General features: G+C 42.1%; 2 protein-coding genes across 3 annotated transcripts in view; both read left to right on the forward strand.

Annotated features, from left to right (window-relative positions):
- Positions 1–1,685: 1,685 nt before the first annotated feature.
- eomesb (eomesodermin homolog b) lies at positions 1,686–5,322 on the forward strand (the record flags this gene model as incomplete). The annotated part of the gene is made up of 6 exons (XM_079164030.1): positions 1,686–2,212; positions 2,346–2,500; positions 2,752–2,873; positions 3,230–3,388; positions 3,697–3,758; positions 4,019–5,322. 6 exons carry the CDS (start codon positions 1,686–1,688, stop codon positions 4,803–4,805), a joined length of 1,812 nt encoding a protein of 603 aa, XP_079020156.1. The 3' UTR covers positions 4,806–5,322.
- Positions 5,323–6,144: 822 nt separating this feature from the next.
- Positions 6,145–15,063, forward strand: part of LOC306699604 (ankyrin repeat and IBR domain-containing protein 1-like) — a 28,498-nt gene continuing 19,579 nt past the window's right edge. The window contains exons 1-5 of one of the 2 annotated variants that reach the window (XM_079164258.1): positions 6,145–6,455; positions 9,236–9,515; positions 10,501–10,801; positions 11,603–11,785; positions 12,468–12,585. In XM_079164258.1, coding sequence (XP_079020384.1) covers positions 9,328–9,515; positions 10,501–10,801; positions 11,603–11,785; positions 12,468–12,585 — 790 coding nt within the window. In that variant the 5' untranslated portion in view covers positions 6,145–6,455; positions 9,236–9,327. The remainder of the gene's footprint in view (positions 6,456–9,235; positions 9,516–10,500; positions 10,802–11,602; positions 11,786–12,467; positions 12,586–15,063) is intronic. The other variant, XM_079164259.1, reaches the window with a different exon arrangement.

Here is a 15,063-nt window from a genome sequence, read left to right on the forward strand (position 1 = left end):
GTGATTTCTTTGTGAGGATGATGAGATGGAAGCAATTCATGGATGGATCGAGGAGCAGCCTGGCTCTTATACACCTTGGCTGTAATGCCCCTCCCCTGGAGATCAGAGGAGAATCGATAATAGGCTGCTATCTGTGCGTCATGGCCACACGGAGAGAGCCTACGCTCTGATCAGTCCTCCTCCACATGGCTCAGGCTTTACCTTTCTACTCTCTCCTCAACCCCAAAGACAACATGATGTCCCGTACTGGTATGGGCTCAGCTTCGCAGGTCATTTTGCGCACTCTAGTTTTGATTTAGCTGAAATTACGCTGGTGTCTTGAACTTGATTATCAAACGGAAACAGGACGGACAATCGCTTGGTAAGTTTATATATATATATATATTTGTATACATATTATTTTTAAATGGGTTAGGCATATTGACATTTGAATGCTTGTGTTTTTATTTGGACGCTGCCCGGTGAAACATTTGTTTCATTCAGCACTGTAATTAAAACATTACTCGCACCAAAATACAACTGCAATTTAGGCATTGGAATTAGCAGGGATTCAAGCTACATTAAATAATTGTGTCTATACACAGATGTATTTGTATTTCTTTATTGTTTTTCCCCCTTGGACGGGATGGTTTATATTTGTTTGTTGCTGTCTGATCCAAGAAACATCACAGGTTTCTTCAAACGGAAAAATAATTGCCTATTTCCCTTTTTCACGTCGGGTATCCCGTTGGGATACAGAGTCGCATCAGAATTGAACGAATGCAAATTCGTCAACTCTGAATAATAATATAGGATTAACAGCATTCTGTCTAATAGAACAAGAGTATATATATATATATATATATATATATAAAAACAATTTCGCAAAGAAATGTTTGTGAAAATAAATATATTATTTTGTAAACACCTTGTGCAAATTATAGCACTATTTATTTTCACGAATTTCGCACGGTATTTTTCACACTGATTTCAAGAATCGTGGGTGTGCTTTCACTTCAGTTTTAACCTACACAATATAGCTACATCCCCCCCCCCCCCCCCCCCTAAAAAAAAGCTGTGATTTTGGCTACTTAAAGTTTGTCATGTGATTTACAAGAAATTGGCTCTTAGGTCGAGGCGATTCCCCTACAATATTAAGCTATCCTAAGTCACCACTTCACCTAATTTATTTTTGATCGGGTCAGTTGTAGCTATTACTGCTACAAATTGGTTATGGTTCATGTTTTTAGCTTTCCTTAATGGTGCCTTATTTTAATAGTGTTAAAAAGAATAATGTTCCTTTTTTTTTAAACAGAGAAAATCATTCAAAGAGACAGTGAGAGGAACACCTAGGCTATGGAAAATATGAACAGTTTTTAAGTTACTGTAAAGTCACTGACTTTTAATGAAATTCAACAGTCCAAGTTTTGATTGACTTCACAGCCACACCCTGATACGCGCACGGTCATTTGCTTTACTTTGATGTGAAAAAGGTCACTTTCCCCCACCATCTCACTGAAGGCCCGTACTCCTACGCGCAATTTGGCACTTTGGCCTTTCAAAAAAAAAAATGGTGAATCAGGTAGCCCCGTGACTGCGGATGTTGCCTATTGCCGAGGCCACTCTTAATCACAATCTGTTTCTGTCTCCAGATTTAAGACTTCAGTGGAAGTTGTTCTCAGTGTGACTAGACAACAGTAGCAGTCATGCTCGGCGGTGAAGGGGAGAGCAGCACCTTCACTTCTACGAAGGAAGCAGCGGAGGACAGGCGCAAATCTCCGGCTGTGGATGGGGACGATCCGACTGCTGGCAGCAGGTACACGGAGCACGGGATGGGGACTGACCGGTCCTACTACATCCCTCCTACGGGTTCTAAACAAAGCCCAGAAACACCGAATCCCTGCTCTTTTATCCCCTATACGCCCAGTGGGACGGTTTACGCCGCGTCCAGCGCTGGCAGGTACCCCTCATCTCTCCACCTGGGCTCCGTGTTGCCTTCCGCAGGGTTTCCCCCCTCCGCAGCCGGACGCAGTCACTTCAGCCCTGCTTACCAGCTCGGGCAGAGCCCCGGCTGCATTTACCCGTCCTACAGCAGCTCTGGGTCGGCTCTCAGCAGCATAACTCTACCCATCGCCGGCCCGGGGATGAGGGCCCAGGTGTACCTCTGCAACCGGCCGCTGTGGCTCAAATTCCACCGGCACCAGACCGAGATGATAATCACCAAGCAGGGCAGGTGAGATGGCAGGATGAGAGGATAAAGAGGATAACGAGGGTATCACTTTACATGTAATTTGCTGCCATTGTTCTGTAGTAAGACCTTGTTTTTATTCCATTATCATTTATTAGATTTTGTTTGGTGCTTTCAGACGGATGTTCCCGTTCCTCAGTTTTAACATAGCTGGCCTCAACCTGACAGCGCATTACAACGTGTTCGTCGAGGTGGTGCTGGCGGATCCGAACCACTGGAGGTTTCAAGGTGGCAAGTGGGTCACATGTGGCAAGGCGGACAACAGTGGCCAAGGTACTGAAACAGGTCAATATTTGACTTTACTAACATTTTATTTTGTTGAATGTTGAATTGAGATTTAAATTGAAGCGCTAACCCTAACCTCTGAATAATAATTTAAAAAAACACAATGATATAATGAAATAACTGAAATTATAAGATGTTTTACTTGCAAAAATAAACAAATTCGATACACATAAGGTCTGTATGCGTGTACTGCTGTTGTCTACTGGAGTTTGATGTTGGAATATTTTTTTTTATTTCAGGGAACAAAGTCTACATCCATCCAGAGTCTCCAAACACGGGGGCCCACTGGATGAGACAAGAGATCTCCTTCAGCAAACTGAAACTCACGAACAACAAAGGGACCAATCACAATACTTCACAGGTATGCCAAACTAATAAATAAATAGATAACCCTTAAACCCTCACCGAAGATTTTTAATAACTTGTATTACAATGTCAACATATATATTTTTTGCATTGAAATATACAGTTAAATATAAACCCTGGTAAATAACACGGAAACGACTCTATTAAAACGCACCATTAATCGTTTGACGTAAATCCCCAAAACTGTTTTATAAATGTTTTATTGTTTGGAAGTAAATTAATTTGCTTAATTAGACCAAACCACTTGTTAAAAAAAACGACGTATTTGCACAAATTGGGCATGTTTAGAAACTATTTTTTTTTTTTAAATGATCGGATGATTTAACGGATTTGACCATGTTGATTATGCAGATGATTGTCATGCAGTCGCTGCATAAGTACCAGCCCAGGCTGCACATCGTGGAGGTGACGGAGGATGGGGTGGAGGACATTAGCACTGACGTTAAGACTCAGAGCTTCACCTTTCCAGAGAACCAGTTTATAGCTGTGACTGCCTACCAGAACACCGATGTAAGCATGAGACCTTCCTCTCTGCTTCTCTTCTGTGACACAATGTGTTTTTTCTATAGACAGTTATCAATAAGCTACTCAGACTATCGCTGCTTTATGAGAATAAAAGAACATAAAAGTAAGAATTACATCTTGTTTTGATCAATTTGTAATTGAAACTCATTCAATGGATATACTTTTCTAATTCGTTAATCAACTGCTATTTACTTTGATATGTATATGGTTAATAGGCATGTAACTGCATGATGCTTGTTCTCTCTTTATCCTCTCATATCAATATAAAGCATATCCATTTTGCTTTGTTTTAGATTACACAGCTGAAAATTGATCACAACCCCTTTGCCAAAGGATTCAGAGATAATTATGACTCGTGAGTATTTTATTTCATTTCTCACCAACTACAAACTGAGAATAAATATCACACTTTTACAACACTGCAGGAATATCAAAATATATGTTTGATTGCATCAACTGTCGTACTGTTTTGTAAATGTTTTTTGAATTTACCATCTTTAGATCTGTTGTATGCTCGTGTCAACTCATTTTTAAAGAGGTTTTCACACCATGATTCTTTTCACCCAGACACTGCCCTCCCTTGACCTCAAGTTCATACGTACATGTATTTTCCAGGATGTACACAGCTCAAGAAAATGACCGCCTAACACCATCTCCGACCGACTCTCCCCGTGCCCACCAGATTGTCCCCGGGGCCCGCTACACCATGCAGCCCCTCTTCCAGGACCAATTCGTTAACAACCTTCCCCAGAATCGCTTCTATAACAGCGAGAGAGCAGTGCCGCAGACCAACAGCCTCCTCTCGCCTCAGACAGAAGACGGAACTTCGCAGAGGTGGTTTGTCACCTCCATGCAGCAAGGGGGAAACGGCACTAGCACCAGCAACAAACTCGATCTGACACCCTATGAGGGAGAATACTCAAGCTCCCTGCTTCCCTATGGCATCAAATCCCTGTCCATGCAAACATCCCACGCTCTCAGCTACTACCCAGACTCTCCTTTCACCACCATGTCTGCAGGGTGGGGGTCCAGAGCGGCATACCAGAGAAAGGTCTCTCCCAGCCTGCCTTGGACTCCCAGGCCCAGTCTCACCACTGGTTTCCCAGAAGACTCAAACAAAGTTAAACCACAGATTGAAGAGGAGGTGACCGGCAGTGGGAGCCTGATCTCCTCCTGGACGGACACACAGTCATCAGCCCTGTCCTTAGACAAGGCTGATTCTTATTCCACGGCCTGCAAACGAAGGCGTTTGTCACTCAATGGTCCCAGCACAGAGGACTCGCCCTCTGACATCAAGTGTGAGGACTTGGCCTCTGTTGCCATCAACGGTAGCTCCTATAGCAAAGAAGCCCCCTCAGCCAAAGGCATGGCAGCTTACTATTCCTTTTACACAAACCCTTGAATGGTTTTTCATCTCTCATTTAGTTTGCTCTTCATTTGCCACCATGAATCAGAACTAACATTTTACTTATTTTTTTATTATTATGTGATTATGTGCACACCCAGAATTTTTCTTGGTGGTGATAAATGTAGTGATCATATGTTTTTCCCCTTTTGTGGTGACAAAGGAAGGACACACAGAATAAAACAATGATGACATCAAAAGTCAAGGGGCATGTGGAAGAATAAGCATCAGCATCCTGAGTCACTATATATTTTTTTCACCACCTATGTAACTCTGTATTTGAAGTTTTGAAAGTGCAAACGCATTTGTTAAGTTACCCCCTTTAAAAAAAAAAAAACTAGTGTTCTGTGTGTGTCCTTGTGCATACATGACTGTATCTGCCTTTACAGTGAGGTTATGTGTTTACAGATTATTTATTGAAGGCCTGTTGATATGAAAAGTGTGCACTCATATGTGTGATGATGATATGCTGTATATACATACCTTCATTGCAATGTTCAGATATTTGATAATAAACGGCACATGTGTTCTATCGAGTATCGATTTTTATTTCAAGTTAAGATACCCATGTCCCTGTTTAAATACAAAATACGTTACATATGGTGGACTAATGGGTATATTTAATACAAGCATATGTTTGATATATAAATTCACCAGTTAAAGATTGTCTTTAATTCCTCGGTCATGTTTGATGCCGTAAATATATTTTAATTGATTAATTGCATATTAAGAACCAGCGCATGCATACGGGTGTGAAGGAGGGTAAAGCCACTTACGTTCAGCTGATCCACTTTTTTTTAATGTACAATAAATACAAAGTCAAAACTGACTCAAGTCATATCAAGACTGGACCGATCAAAGGACAACAAGCGCAACTTTATGCCCAACCAAAAGCACTATTTGTTTCCTTAGACTCTGTCGCACTCTAGTGGCATTTTATTGTACTAACAGCTACGAACTCAATCACTACAGCAGCCTGTTGAGTTGAAATCATAGACTGTACAGGTTGAGATGGACACTGAGCGCATCTGACGTACAATTCAACTATCATCCCATTTGATCCCATAGTTGGACCACAACATCCGAAAACTATTTGAAGTTGGATGACTTTGTTTGTATTCTCTGTCCATGGGGACCTGTGGATTGGTTACATATTTGAGTAGGACATGCTGGTATGTACGTCACGTTGCCATATTGCAGCACACATGCTGAGCCTTCGCAAAAACATAGGAAGACAACGGATACTAAGCGGGCGTCGAAAATAACAAACCAAAAATGCATGCACTTTGTTGACCATTGCATGTCACCAGTCCAGAATACTGCGACGTTGTCACATTAGGTTGCAAACCTCCATGAGTAGCGTCAGTTGTGTGAGTGTGTTTCTTCATCGTTAGTCTCTGAGGAAAACGAACCATTTCTTTCCTCCGCCTGTTTTGGGGTTTGAGCTGCAACCTGGCAACCCGTGTAGCAGGCAGCCAGCAGCAGAGCGAGTCAACGAAGAGTTTACAGGAACAACATCATTGGGCAACATTTTGGGCACACATTGTTTATGGATTGCCTCGCTAACAAGAACGCCCCCGTTTGTCGCTAGCGAGTGACAGTTGATTCACAAGATCAGGTCAAACAACGGCGACATGTACCATATGTGTAAGTCTGAATACTTGTTTCTCGTTGTTTACTATGAGTTGATTAACTGTGCTAGCTAAGTTGGGCTAGCAGCGCGGTTAGCATGCTAGCTGGTCCGCTAGCGTGTGCACTGACGTTAGCCAACGCAGATACAAGCGTCATGATGTGTTTTGTATGTTTTTTTTAACAACATCCAGCTAACAAGGGTTATGTATGCCGTGTATTGTGACATCTGACCCTGACAACAAACGGAGTGATTCGCAGTCAACGCTATCTACGGTCGGTTGGCAGGTGAATGTTTTCATTAACCCGAAACGTAACAACGCGTTAAAACGGACTGTTCGTTAACACAGCACAACACTCTGCCGTCGGTCTGAGCTAGCGAAAATGGTAAACACCAGACAACACGGGGAAAGGCCTGCATGAAGGACTTCACTGACAAGTGGAAAGCTACGCAGACAAACTGTTAACATCGATATATGCTTAGCTGCTACTGCTAGATGATCTTATTTAGATGTCCGTTGATGTTGTCATGGAGGAGTGTCATTAACAATTGTCAGATACGTTAATTAGTTATACATTGGCAGAGTGTCCTTATCGTGTCGTGTGTGTTATCAGCTACGGGGTTATATAACTCCGTTCAAAGATCAAGTGTTTCACAAGTGTTCAACAAGTGTTCACCAAGGTGTGACGTGCTCTGTTCGTCTCGACCTCTGACTTTGTTGTGATGATGGTGCCCGTCCTCACATGGCTCGAGCTTGTCACAGATTTAGTGATGCAAGTTAACTTGTGCCATCTGGCTCCCATGTTTGAGTGATGTGCCATTTGCTAACGTTTCAGTAAGCAGTTAAAGCAGCATTTCACCATTTATAATGGCCATCTAACCAAGTAAAGTTGTATCAATTAATCTTGAATTCTTGAAGAAAACTTTTTTTTTTTCTCGCGTGACTCCACGGGGAACGGAGGATCCGAAAACAGAGTCAATCCTTGATGAATTGAAGTTAACGGAGGCCCAAACTATTTCAAAACATCCGTTTACAAACTCCCGTATAACTTACAACCCAAGTCTCGTTTATTCAGTCGGCTGTTGTACTTTCCAAACACAAATATGCCAAAATATTGCAACACTTCCGCTGCAGCTACGTCCAAATGGTCCTTTTACGGGTGAAATATTCCTTTGCCTTGTTAATATTATTTTAATGTACGGGTCCTATTTAAAGGATGGCTGGAGATGATGTCATATCCTACACATGGCACTGGATTAACACATTTCAATAAGTATTCAGTATGTCGTTATTTAGGTGGTCTGCATAAAGAACAAATGATCCATCATGCATGTAAACTCACTCCCAGTCTTACAGAGGTCAGGAGTCCCATCTCTGGTCCATTTACCTCAATGGATGCTTTCTCTCACCAGTCTTCCTAGAAAGTTTAGAAACATTACATGATATAAACTAAACTTTGATGTAACATGTGAGCACCACATAGCTTTACCAGATTAACGTACTCTTACTAAATCGTTGGTTTATTAGCTACAACTACTGCAATACATCCTTACAGGTATTTTATTTTGTCCACCCCACTTATATCAATGATGATAGGAAATATAACAGCAACACCTCTCTTTGTATAGTATATGTACAGTTTCACAGTGACACAGACGACATCCTCCAAAAGTACATTGAATACACTTCTCACTAAATCAGTTTGAACAAAATCTGAACATCATAACCTTCATGGTGGTGGGATTTATTGCAGGAGTGTTATATTAGACATTAGTTTTAACCAGGTGTATCTGATAAACTGGCATCTGAATGTATACCGTTGCTTTTTACTTTAGACATGTTTAAATATGACATTGAAAATGCCCCAAATTACAGTGAGAATAACTTTTTCCTGCCAAAAAGGTAACAAAAAAAGACCTGGAACTCGCTCCTCTTCCGTTCCTATCTATGACAAAATACACAGAGTCCTTTTGGTAGTTTAAGCTGATAATGTGTAAAGATTACACCAGGGAGTCAGGTTCATCCACAGTCTGGACTCTGTTTACACAAGCTGCGAAAAAAAAAATCAATTGTCCTGCAAATGGAATGTCCACTTCCTTTGTTGTTGTTGCTAACTTATGGCGAGTTAGGCCGATGTTGTGTATTCTTGAGCTTTTCAGGAAGCGTGTTTTCCTTCTATTGTGTACACAAGTTGCCTCCACTAAGCCATTAACTGTGCAGAAGGATTTTCATGGCCCTGAGAATTCACTTTAGTTCCATGAGCTATATTATGCTGAAGGAGATCATGTGTTGTGTTGATTTGCGCTGTAGCTCACCAAAGGACACATAAAAGCGTCACACTGAACAAACAGCCATGACCATATGGTGCTCTGGTGGGAGCGAAATGCTGACTCGCTGCGTGTGGCTCTTCAGTCGAGGATACCTCGTCTCACAACGGCTCCCGGCCCCAGTGGGATGGGCAGCGTTGGCACGGAGAGGCGGAAGCTCCCGGTGATGCCAGAGGAAGTCTTGTCCTCTTCTCCGTGTGAGCTTTGTTGGCCCTATGTTTAGTTATTTAAAAAAAAAAAAGAGATAAAAAGAGAAACACAGCAAGGTTGTTTACTGTGCTGTGGAGATGCTGACATAGGGGCTTGTGGCAGAGCAGCCTGTGCAACCTCGGAGATGCAACTCTCGTCCTTGTGATTCAGAGGCAGTGGAAGTGATTAATACTCACCCTTCTTTTAGTCAAGAAGGCCTCATTTGACTCGGACACGGCCACTAAGGAACTAAACTCCTGCTATTCTTCTTTTTCTGAAGGACATTCAGTATGCTGGCCTATTGGACTTGAACAGGTTGAGGACACCCATCAGCTGCTGTGTCAGTCAGAGCTTGAACCTGCAGTAGGAGAGATGGGGAACACGGCGACCAAGTTCCGCAAGGCTCTCATCAATGGGGACGAGGTGCTGGCCTGCCAACTGTACGAGAGCAACCCGCAGTTCAAGGAGGCGCTGGATCCCAACTCTACATACGGAGAGTCCTACCAGCACAACACTCCACTGCACTATGCTTCCCGACACGCCATGGCCCGCCTACTCAGGTCAGGATATGGTCCAGTTACAATCAGACCAACAAGCAAGCAAGCAGACATAACGTAGACACAGTTGCCTATTTTTGGACTGGCTGCGGTTAGTGGAGGGAAAATGGATATCTAAGGGACGAGGGACTAATTTGTTGTGCTCCAGATTTTCGATATGGTGCAGTTTATTCATTCAATACGTTATGTATTTCTTATGTCGCACCGGTGTACTTATCTTATTTTTTTTTAGCACTCTGTTGCTGATCAGCTGGTCGCTTCTATTACTGTATTGCTGCGTCGTAAGATACGTTTTTTTGCATGTTTTGTCTCTATACGTCTCTGTCCCATCTGTCTCTCCACATAGCCATCTGTTAGCAGCTCTCAGGAATGCAACATGCTGGGATGGAACAGGACGGGGCTCCAAGAGCTTCCCACCGCACAAGCTACCAACCGTGCATGTGTTTGTCTTCTACTTTAAAGACACTAGATTTTAAAAAGCAGGTTAAGTGGAAGCAAAATATTGGACCGGACAGACGGATAGATATGAATCTGATGATCCTAGTTTCCATATAAAGCACCGGAAATCTGAGCCTAATAATAATCTCCACATGCATCTCTACTGTCATTTTCTAGAGTAGTACACTACTTAAAATGCTGTAGAATATTGAGTTACACTAATCTATGATTAATAAAGCATAACAGAAGTATGCGATATTTGTTATTTCCACTTTTTTGGGGTTTGTCAGAGGATAAAATGGCTTTCGCGTTATTTGCCGTGTTGCCAAAAAACACCTGCCAGGGGGCTACAAATAGGCTTACAAAAACAAAACAAGATAGGCCAATAATTATAAACCCTAGAAGGTTACTTTGTTGACCAAAGCAGAAATACAAAGTGAACAAAAAATATGCTAGTTTGCCCCAGATATTAGCATGCAAAGCCATTTCTGGGCCAATAAGCAAACGTTTGAAATCAATAGTTTTTCCTGTGTCCGTCTTATTCTTTTAGGTCCTTCCTCTTCAGCAAGGATGGGAATCCTAACAAGCGTAATGTGCACAATGAGACATCGCTGCACCTTCTCTGCATGGGGCCACAGATCCTGACCTCAGAGGGGGCCCTGCAACCTCAGATCTCACGGCCGTACGAAGACAGACAGCGTCGGGCTGAATCCCTTCAAATCATCCTGGCCTGGACCGGAGCGAAGCTGGACCATGGAGAGTATGAGAGCGCTGACATCAATGCCACCGACAACAAGAAAAACACCTGCCTGCACTACGCTGCTGCCTCAGGCACGAAGACGTGTGTTGAGGTGTGGACATGTTACAGTACGGCAATTTGAGTGCAATGAAGATAAAAGGGGGCCAGAGCAACCATCATTTTTAACTCAAATGATTCAGTGTCTGCCCTTTTGTACTATAAATATTTGTAGAATAGTGGCTGATGTGTGGTGTGTTGCTCACATCCGTTATGTTAAGGTTGATCAAACCGCAGGATGCATCACGTACACAAGTCACATTTATGAATCAAGCCATCGTTGTGTGTCTCTCAAAGACCTAGTTTTGAAACTGATTTTGTTCCCATGATTCATAATTGTCATCTTGCACTGTTAATGTTTTTTTTTTAAATTTCACCCTGAAAACCGTACAGTGGCATAGATGGCAAAATGTAACTTGCACCACTTGCAAAACCAAATATTTAAGTTGGTATACATGCAGGTCTGGTGGTGATAGAAGGAGAGAAACCTACATAGAACTTTGTAATTTGTAAAAAGCAAAGTGAACCAATGATTGGGAAGCTGAAATTACAGATTTATAATGCATGGAACAAGTCACTCAGCCCTAGCCATTGGGGAAAAAACACTTATTTCAAAGTGCAATCCACAATAGGTCCTGAAACTGAAACATTTTAAGTAATAATCATGATCACAGTATAGATAAAGATAAGTGGTGTAGGTAAAATTGTGTAGCCCTTCCATCAACTACCACCACAGAGTTACTGGCACCACTCCTGTTTCTGTCATGTAAGGTGTTTCAAACTACACAAGCCATTAAGCCCCTCGCATATATAGTGTGTGCCCCGTTATCTAAAGCTACATTTTCCTCTTGTTCAGTTTCTGGTGCAGAGAGAAGCAGACCTGTTTGCTGAGAACGACGACCGCGAGACTCCATGTGACTGTGCAGAGAAGCAACACCACAAGGAGTTGGCCCTGTGCCTGGAGTCGCAGATGGTCTTCTCTCTTGCCCCCGAGGCCGAGGGTATAGAGGCGGAGTACGCAGCCCTTGACCGACGAGAGGTACAGAATAACACACGGCTTTGGGTTTGTCCCCCTCAACTGGTGTCACTTCCAACGTTACCGACGTCAACCCCCTATGTAGCCCCGACCAAACAAAATCCAAAGACGGATACACGTTTTTTGTCCCTTTTTAGTGCTGTTTCAGATCAAACTCTTTTGAGTAAGATGCCCTGGATATCTTAACCTTGCCAAAGCCACTCAGGGGGTGTAAGAACTGAAAGCTCTTCAGTCATAGAGTGTGTAGGTCTGTCGTGTCCTCTTGGAGCCTATTTGTCTACGGTCCATTTTGGCGGAAGTTCTGCTTCACAGGCCCCCACACCGTAGATGCTTCGGTTAGACACAAACACACAAATTAGTCACACAACACAGCCTGCCATAAGGCATGTGACTCCCATCATCGTCACTCCGTTAGCTCACTGACTTAGTCGAGGCATCAGCAATTGTCTTATATTTGATTTGATTTAAATACTTCTACTTCCCTTTGCCCCATCTTTCCTTCTACTTCCACCCTGATTCCTCTCCCTCTCACCCTGATCACACCCTCTGTTGCTCCCTCTGCTCTCTTATTACTTTTCTCTGCCAACCCGTCTTCTTCTTTTTTTCCCCCCATACCTTCCTTTAATCTCTTGTCACCATCCTTCTTTCCTCCTCTCTTGTCTCTGTCCTTTGCCCTCCTCTCTAGATGTACGAAGGCCTGCGGCCTCAGGATCTACGGAGGCTGAAGGACATGCTGATAGTGGAGACAGCCGACATGCTGCAGGCCCCTCTCTTCACTGCAGAGGCACTGCTACGTGCCCATGGTACTATCAACCTCACACACACACACACACACACACACACACACGCGCAGAGTGTCTGCTTGTCCTTAAAATGGTTGGTACCGTCAGTGTCCTAGTAGCCTGGTATACCGTATATCTGAAACATCCCAGGTTTGATTCTGGCCAGGGACCATTGTTGCATGTTACATTACATCTACACTGTCACTATCTATTAAAGGCAAAAATGAAAAAAAAAGGTCCTGAATATTAAAATTCAAGGTGATATGCTACCTTTTTTTTTTTTTTACCTTGTTTCCACAAAGAGCACAAACAAAGCATAGTTTGCTGTTGACTTGTAAAGAAAGCTTTTGTTTGTAAATGTATCTTATACTTTATTTGTATTGGGATTAGAGGGGCTGTATCTCATATAAACTCCGTGCTACGCTCCAGTGATTCCCTTGCAGTGAAAGGGGCAAGATGTGAACAGCCTTTGTTATCTAAAAGAATTCCACTTGTATTGCCCTCAGTGGAGAGTGCCATTGTCACATGCTCTGAATGCTATTTTAGTGGGCTTGTCCTTTCCTCCAAATATGTGAAAACACCGGCGCATTCGAAAGCTAGGGTACTTAGACGGTTGACATTTACCATAAAGCACATTATCCGCAGCAGAGACTCTGGCTTTTCATACGTATAATAACACAGAGGTCTTTGCTTGTATTGCTTTGCTGTACTGCCACGGGAAAGAGCCGTCGCTCACATATTTGCACTTTTTTGTTTATTTCAAGACTTTGTTTTCTTCCTGTCTTGGCTTACTAGAAATAATTGCGTGCAGTGGAATGCTGCCTGTTTGAGTATACACACTTTTTTTTTTTAGCAAGTTTCTCGTTTACTTCTACTTCTCAATAGACGCTAAATAGGTTGCTTAATGTTCACAAATAGGTAATGGCATGCTGACATTGAGCTTGTGAAGTAATGTTAGAGTAAAAGTAAAATGTGAGTGAAGCAGAGCAATAATATATATGAATGGTTTACTTCAAGAACACACGTTTGTCTTTAACCTCGCTAAGATAACGTGTATGGAGAGCTATAAATGTTTAAAACAAAGTTATTTCATTAGAAGCCTACCCTACTTAATTCAACTTGGCTCAGATTATGTTAGTGGAGGACTTGAAAGATGTGTCACAGTCTTAAAATACCCTGTTCTCTAATTCAGTTGGCTCAGTGACTGGCTGTTGAGCTGTGTGTGCTACATATTAGACATATTTTTGGGAGATTAGAGGGGTGAGCCCCAGATTACGGCTATATTTATTCACCTCTATCATGGGATTGCCGTCTGTCTGTTTAATAGGGATGGAACATTTCAGGGTTTTTGTTAATCTCAAGGAGAAGAAGTTTTTGGATTTATTATATCATTACTTGTAAAACTTTATAATTTCCATATTTTTCAGTTCTCTTATCACAGTGCTTGGTGGTTTCCTGCTGAGCTGCCAGCCTGTCGATCGGTCTGTGCTTTGGACAATTTATATTTCCCGGCTAATTTTTTTTATACTTAAGACTAAATATGAGGACTTTTAATTTCAGACTCCATTTAAAGACCATAGGCTGGAAGATCGAGTCATACTCATTGATGAGTTTTAATTGAATGGAGATGGGGGAAATTGTTGCAATATTCATTATCTTAACGAGGCCATTTAGAGTCTGAGGCCTTTGATAGGTGGTGAAACGTGTCTCGAGGCTGATAAAGGCCTAATTGCACAGTTGACCGGGTCACGCTCTCGATGTTAAAAGGGGATTTATTTATTCTTTTTGGCAGAGAAAATTTGGATTCAGGCACAATCCACAAGTCATTTAATATTCATACTGAAAAGTTCTCCAACTTGTGCTAATGGGAGACAGAACAGCTATTCTAAAACAGAAAACCAGATGGCAGCAGGTGTATGTTGTTGTGTTTGAAAGGCTTAGGTGGTAGCGTTGCCACTATGGAGAGGAATCTGTGTGGGCTTTGGTGGATTTAGCATTCCGCTTACCAATTCTTACAAACATAAGACAGGAGGGAAGACAGAAAAAACAACAACACGTTTTTATGTTAATACATTTTGTGTGGATGAAACGAGAACAAGTCTTGTTTTATCAGGTTGAATGGGGATTATGTCATACGCTGCCCTTGAATGTTTATCCATGCGTACATTCCTGAGGACAAAAGCTTTTGTTTTCTGCTCTTGTGATTTACTCAGTGATTCTAGATTAGAGCTGCTTTGTGTGACGTGGTCGTGTCTGTTTGCCTATCACATGGTTTTAAAAAAAGTCAATGTTGTCATTAAAGATAACATGTTAGAATCTTTTTATTTCTTTTCAGGGCCAACTCACTTCTGGCCTTTTACTACATTTGTGTATGAATTTACCTTTTTCCCCTCTCAGCTTAATTTCATCCAAAATGTATTTATGCCTCACTGCGATGTGCTTAGAACAAAACTAATTGGTTTCTCATTTACTTTAATTCGGCCCAATTCCTCTCTGTTT

The sequence above is a fragment of the Pholis gunnellus genome, assembly GCF_910591455.1.
Source record: "Pholis gunnellus genome assembly, chromosome: 8".
Taxonomy (NCBI): Eukaryota; Metazoa; Chordata; class Actinopteri; order Perciformes; family Pholidae; genus Pholis; species Pholis gunnellus.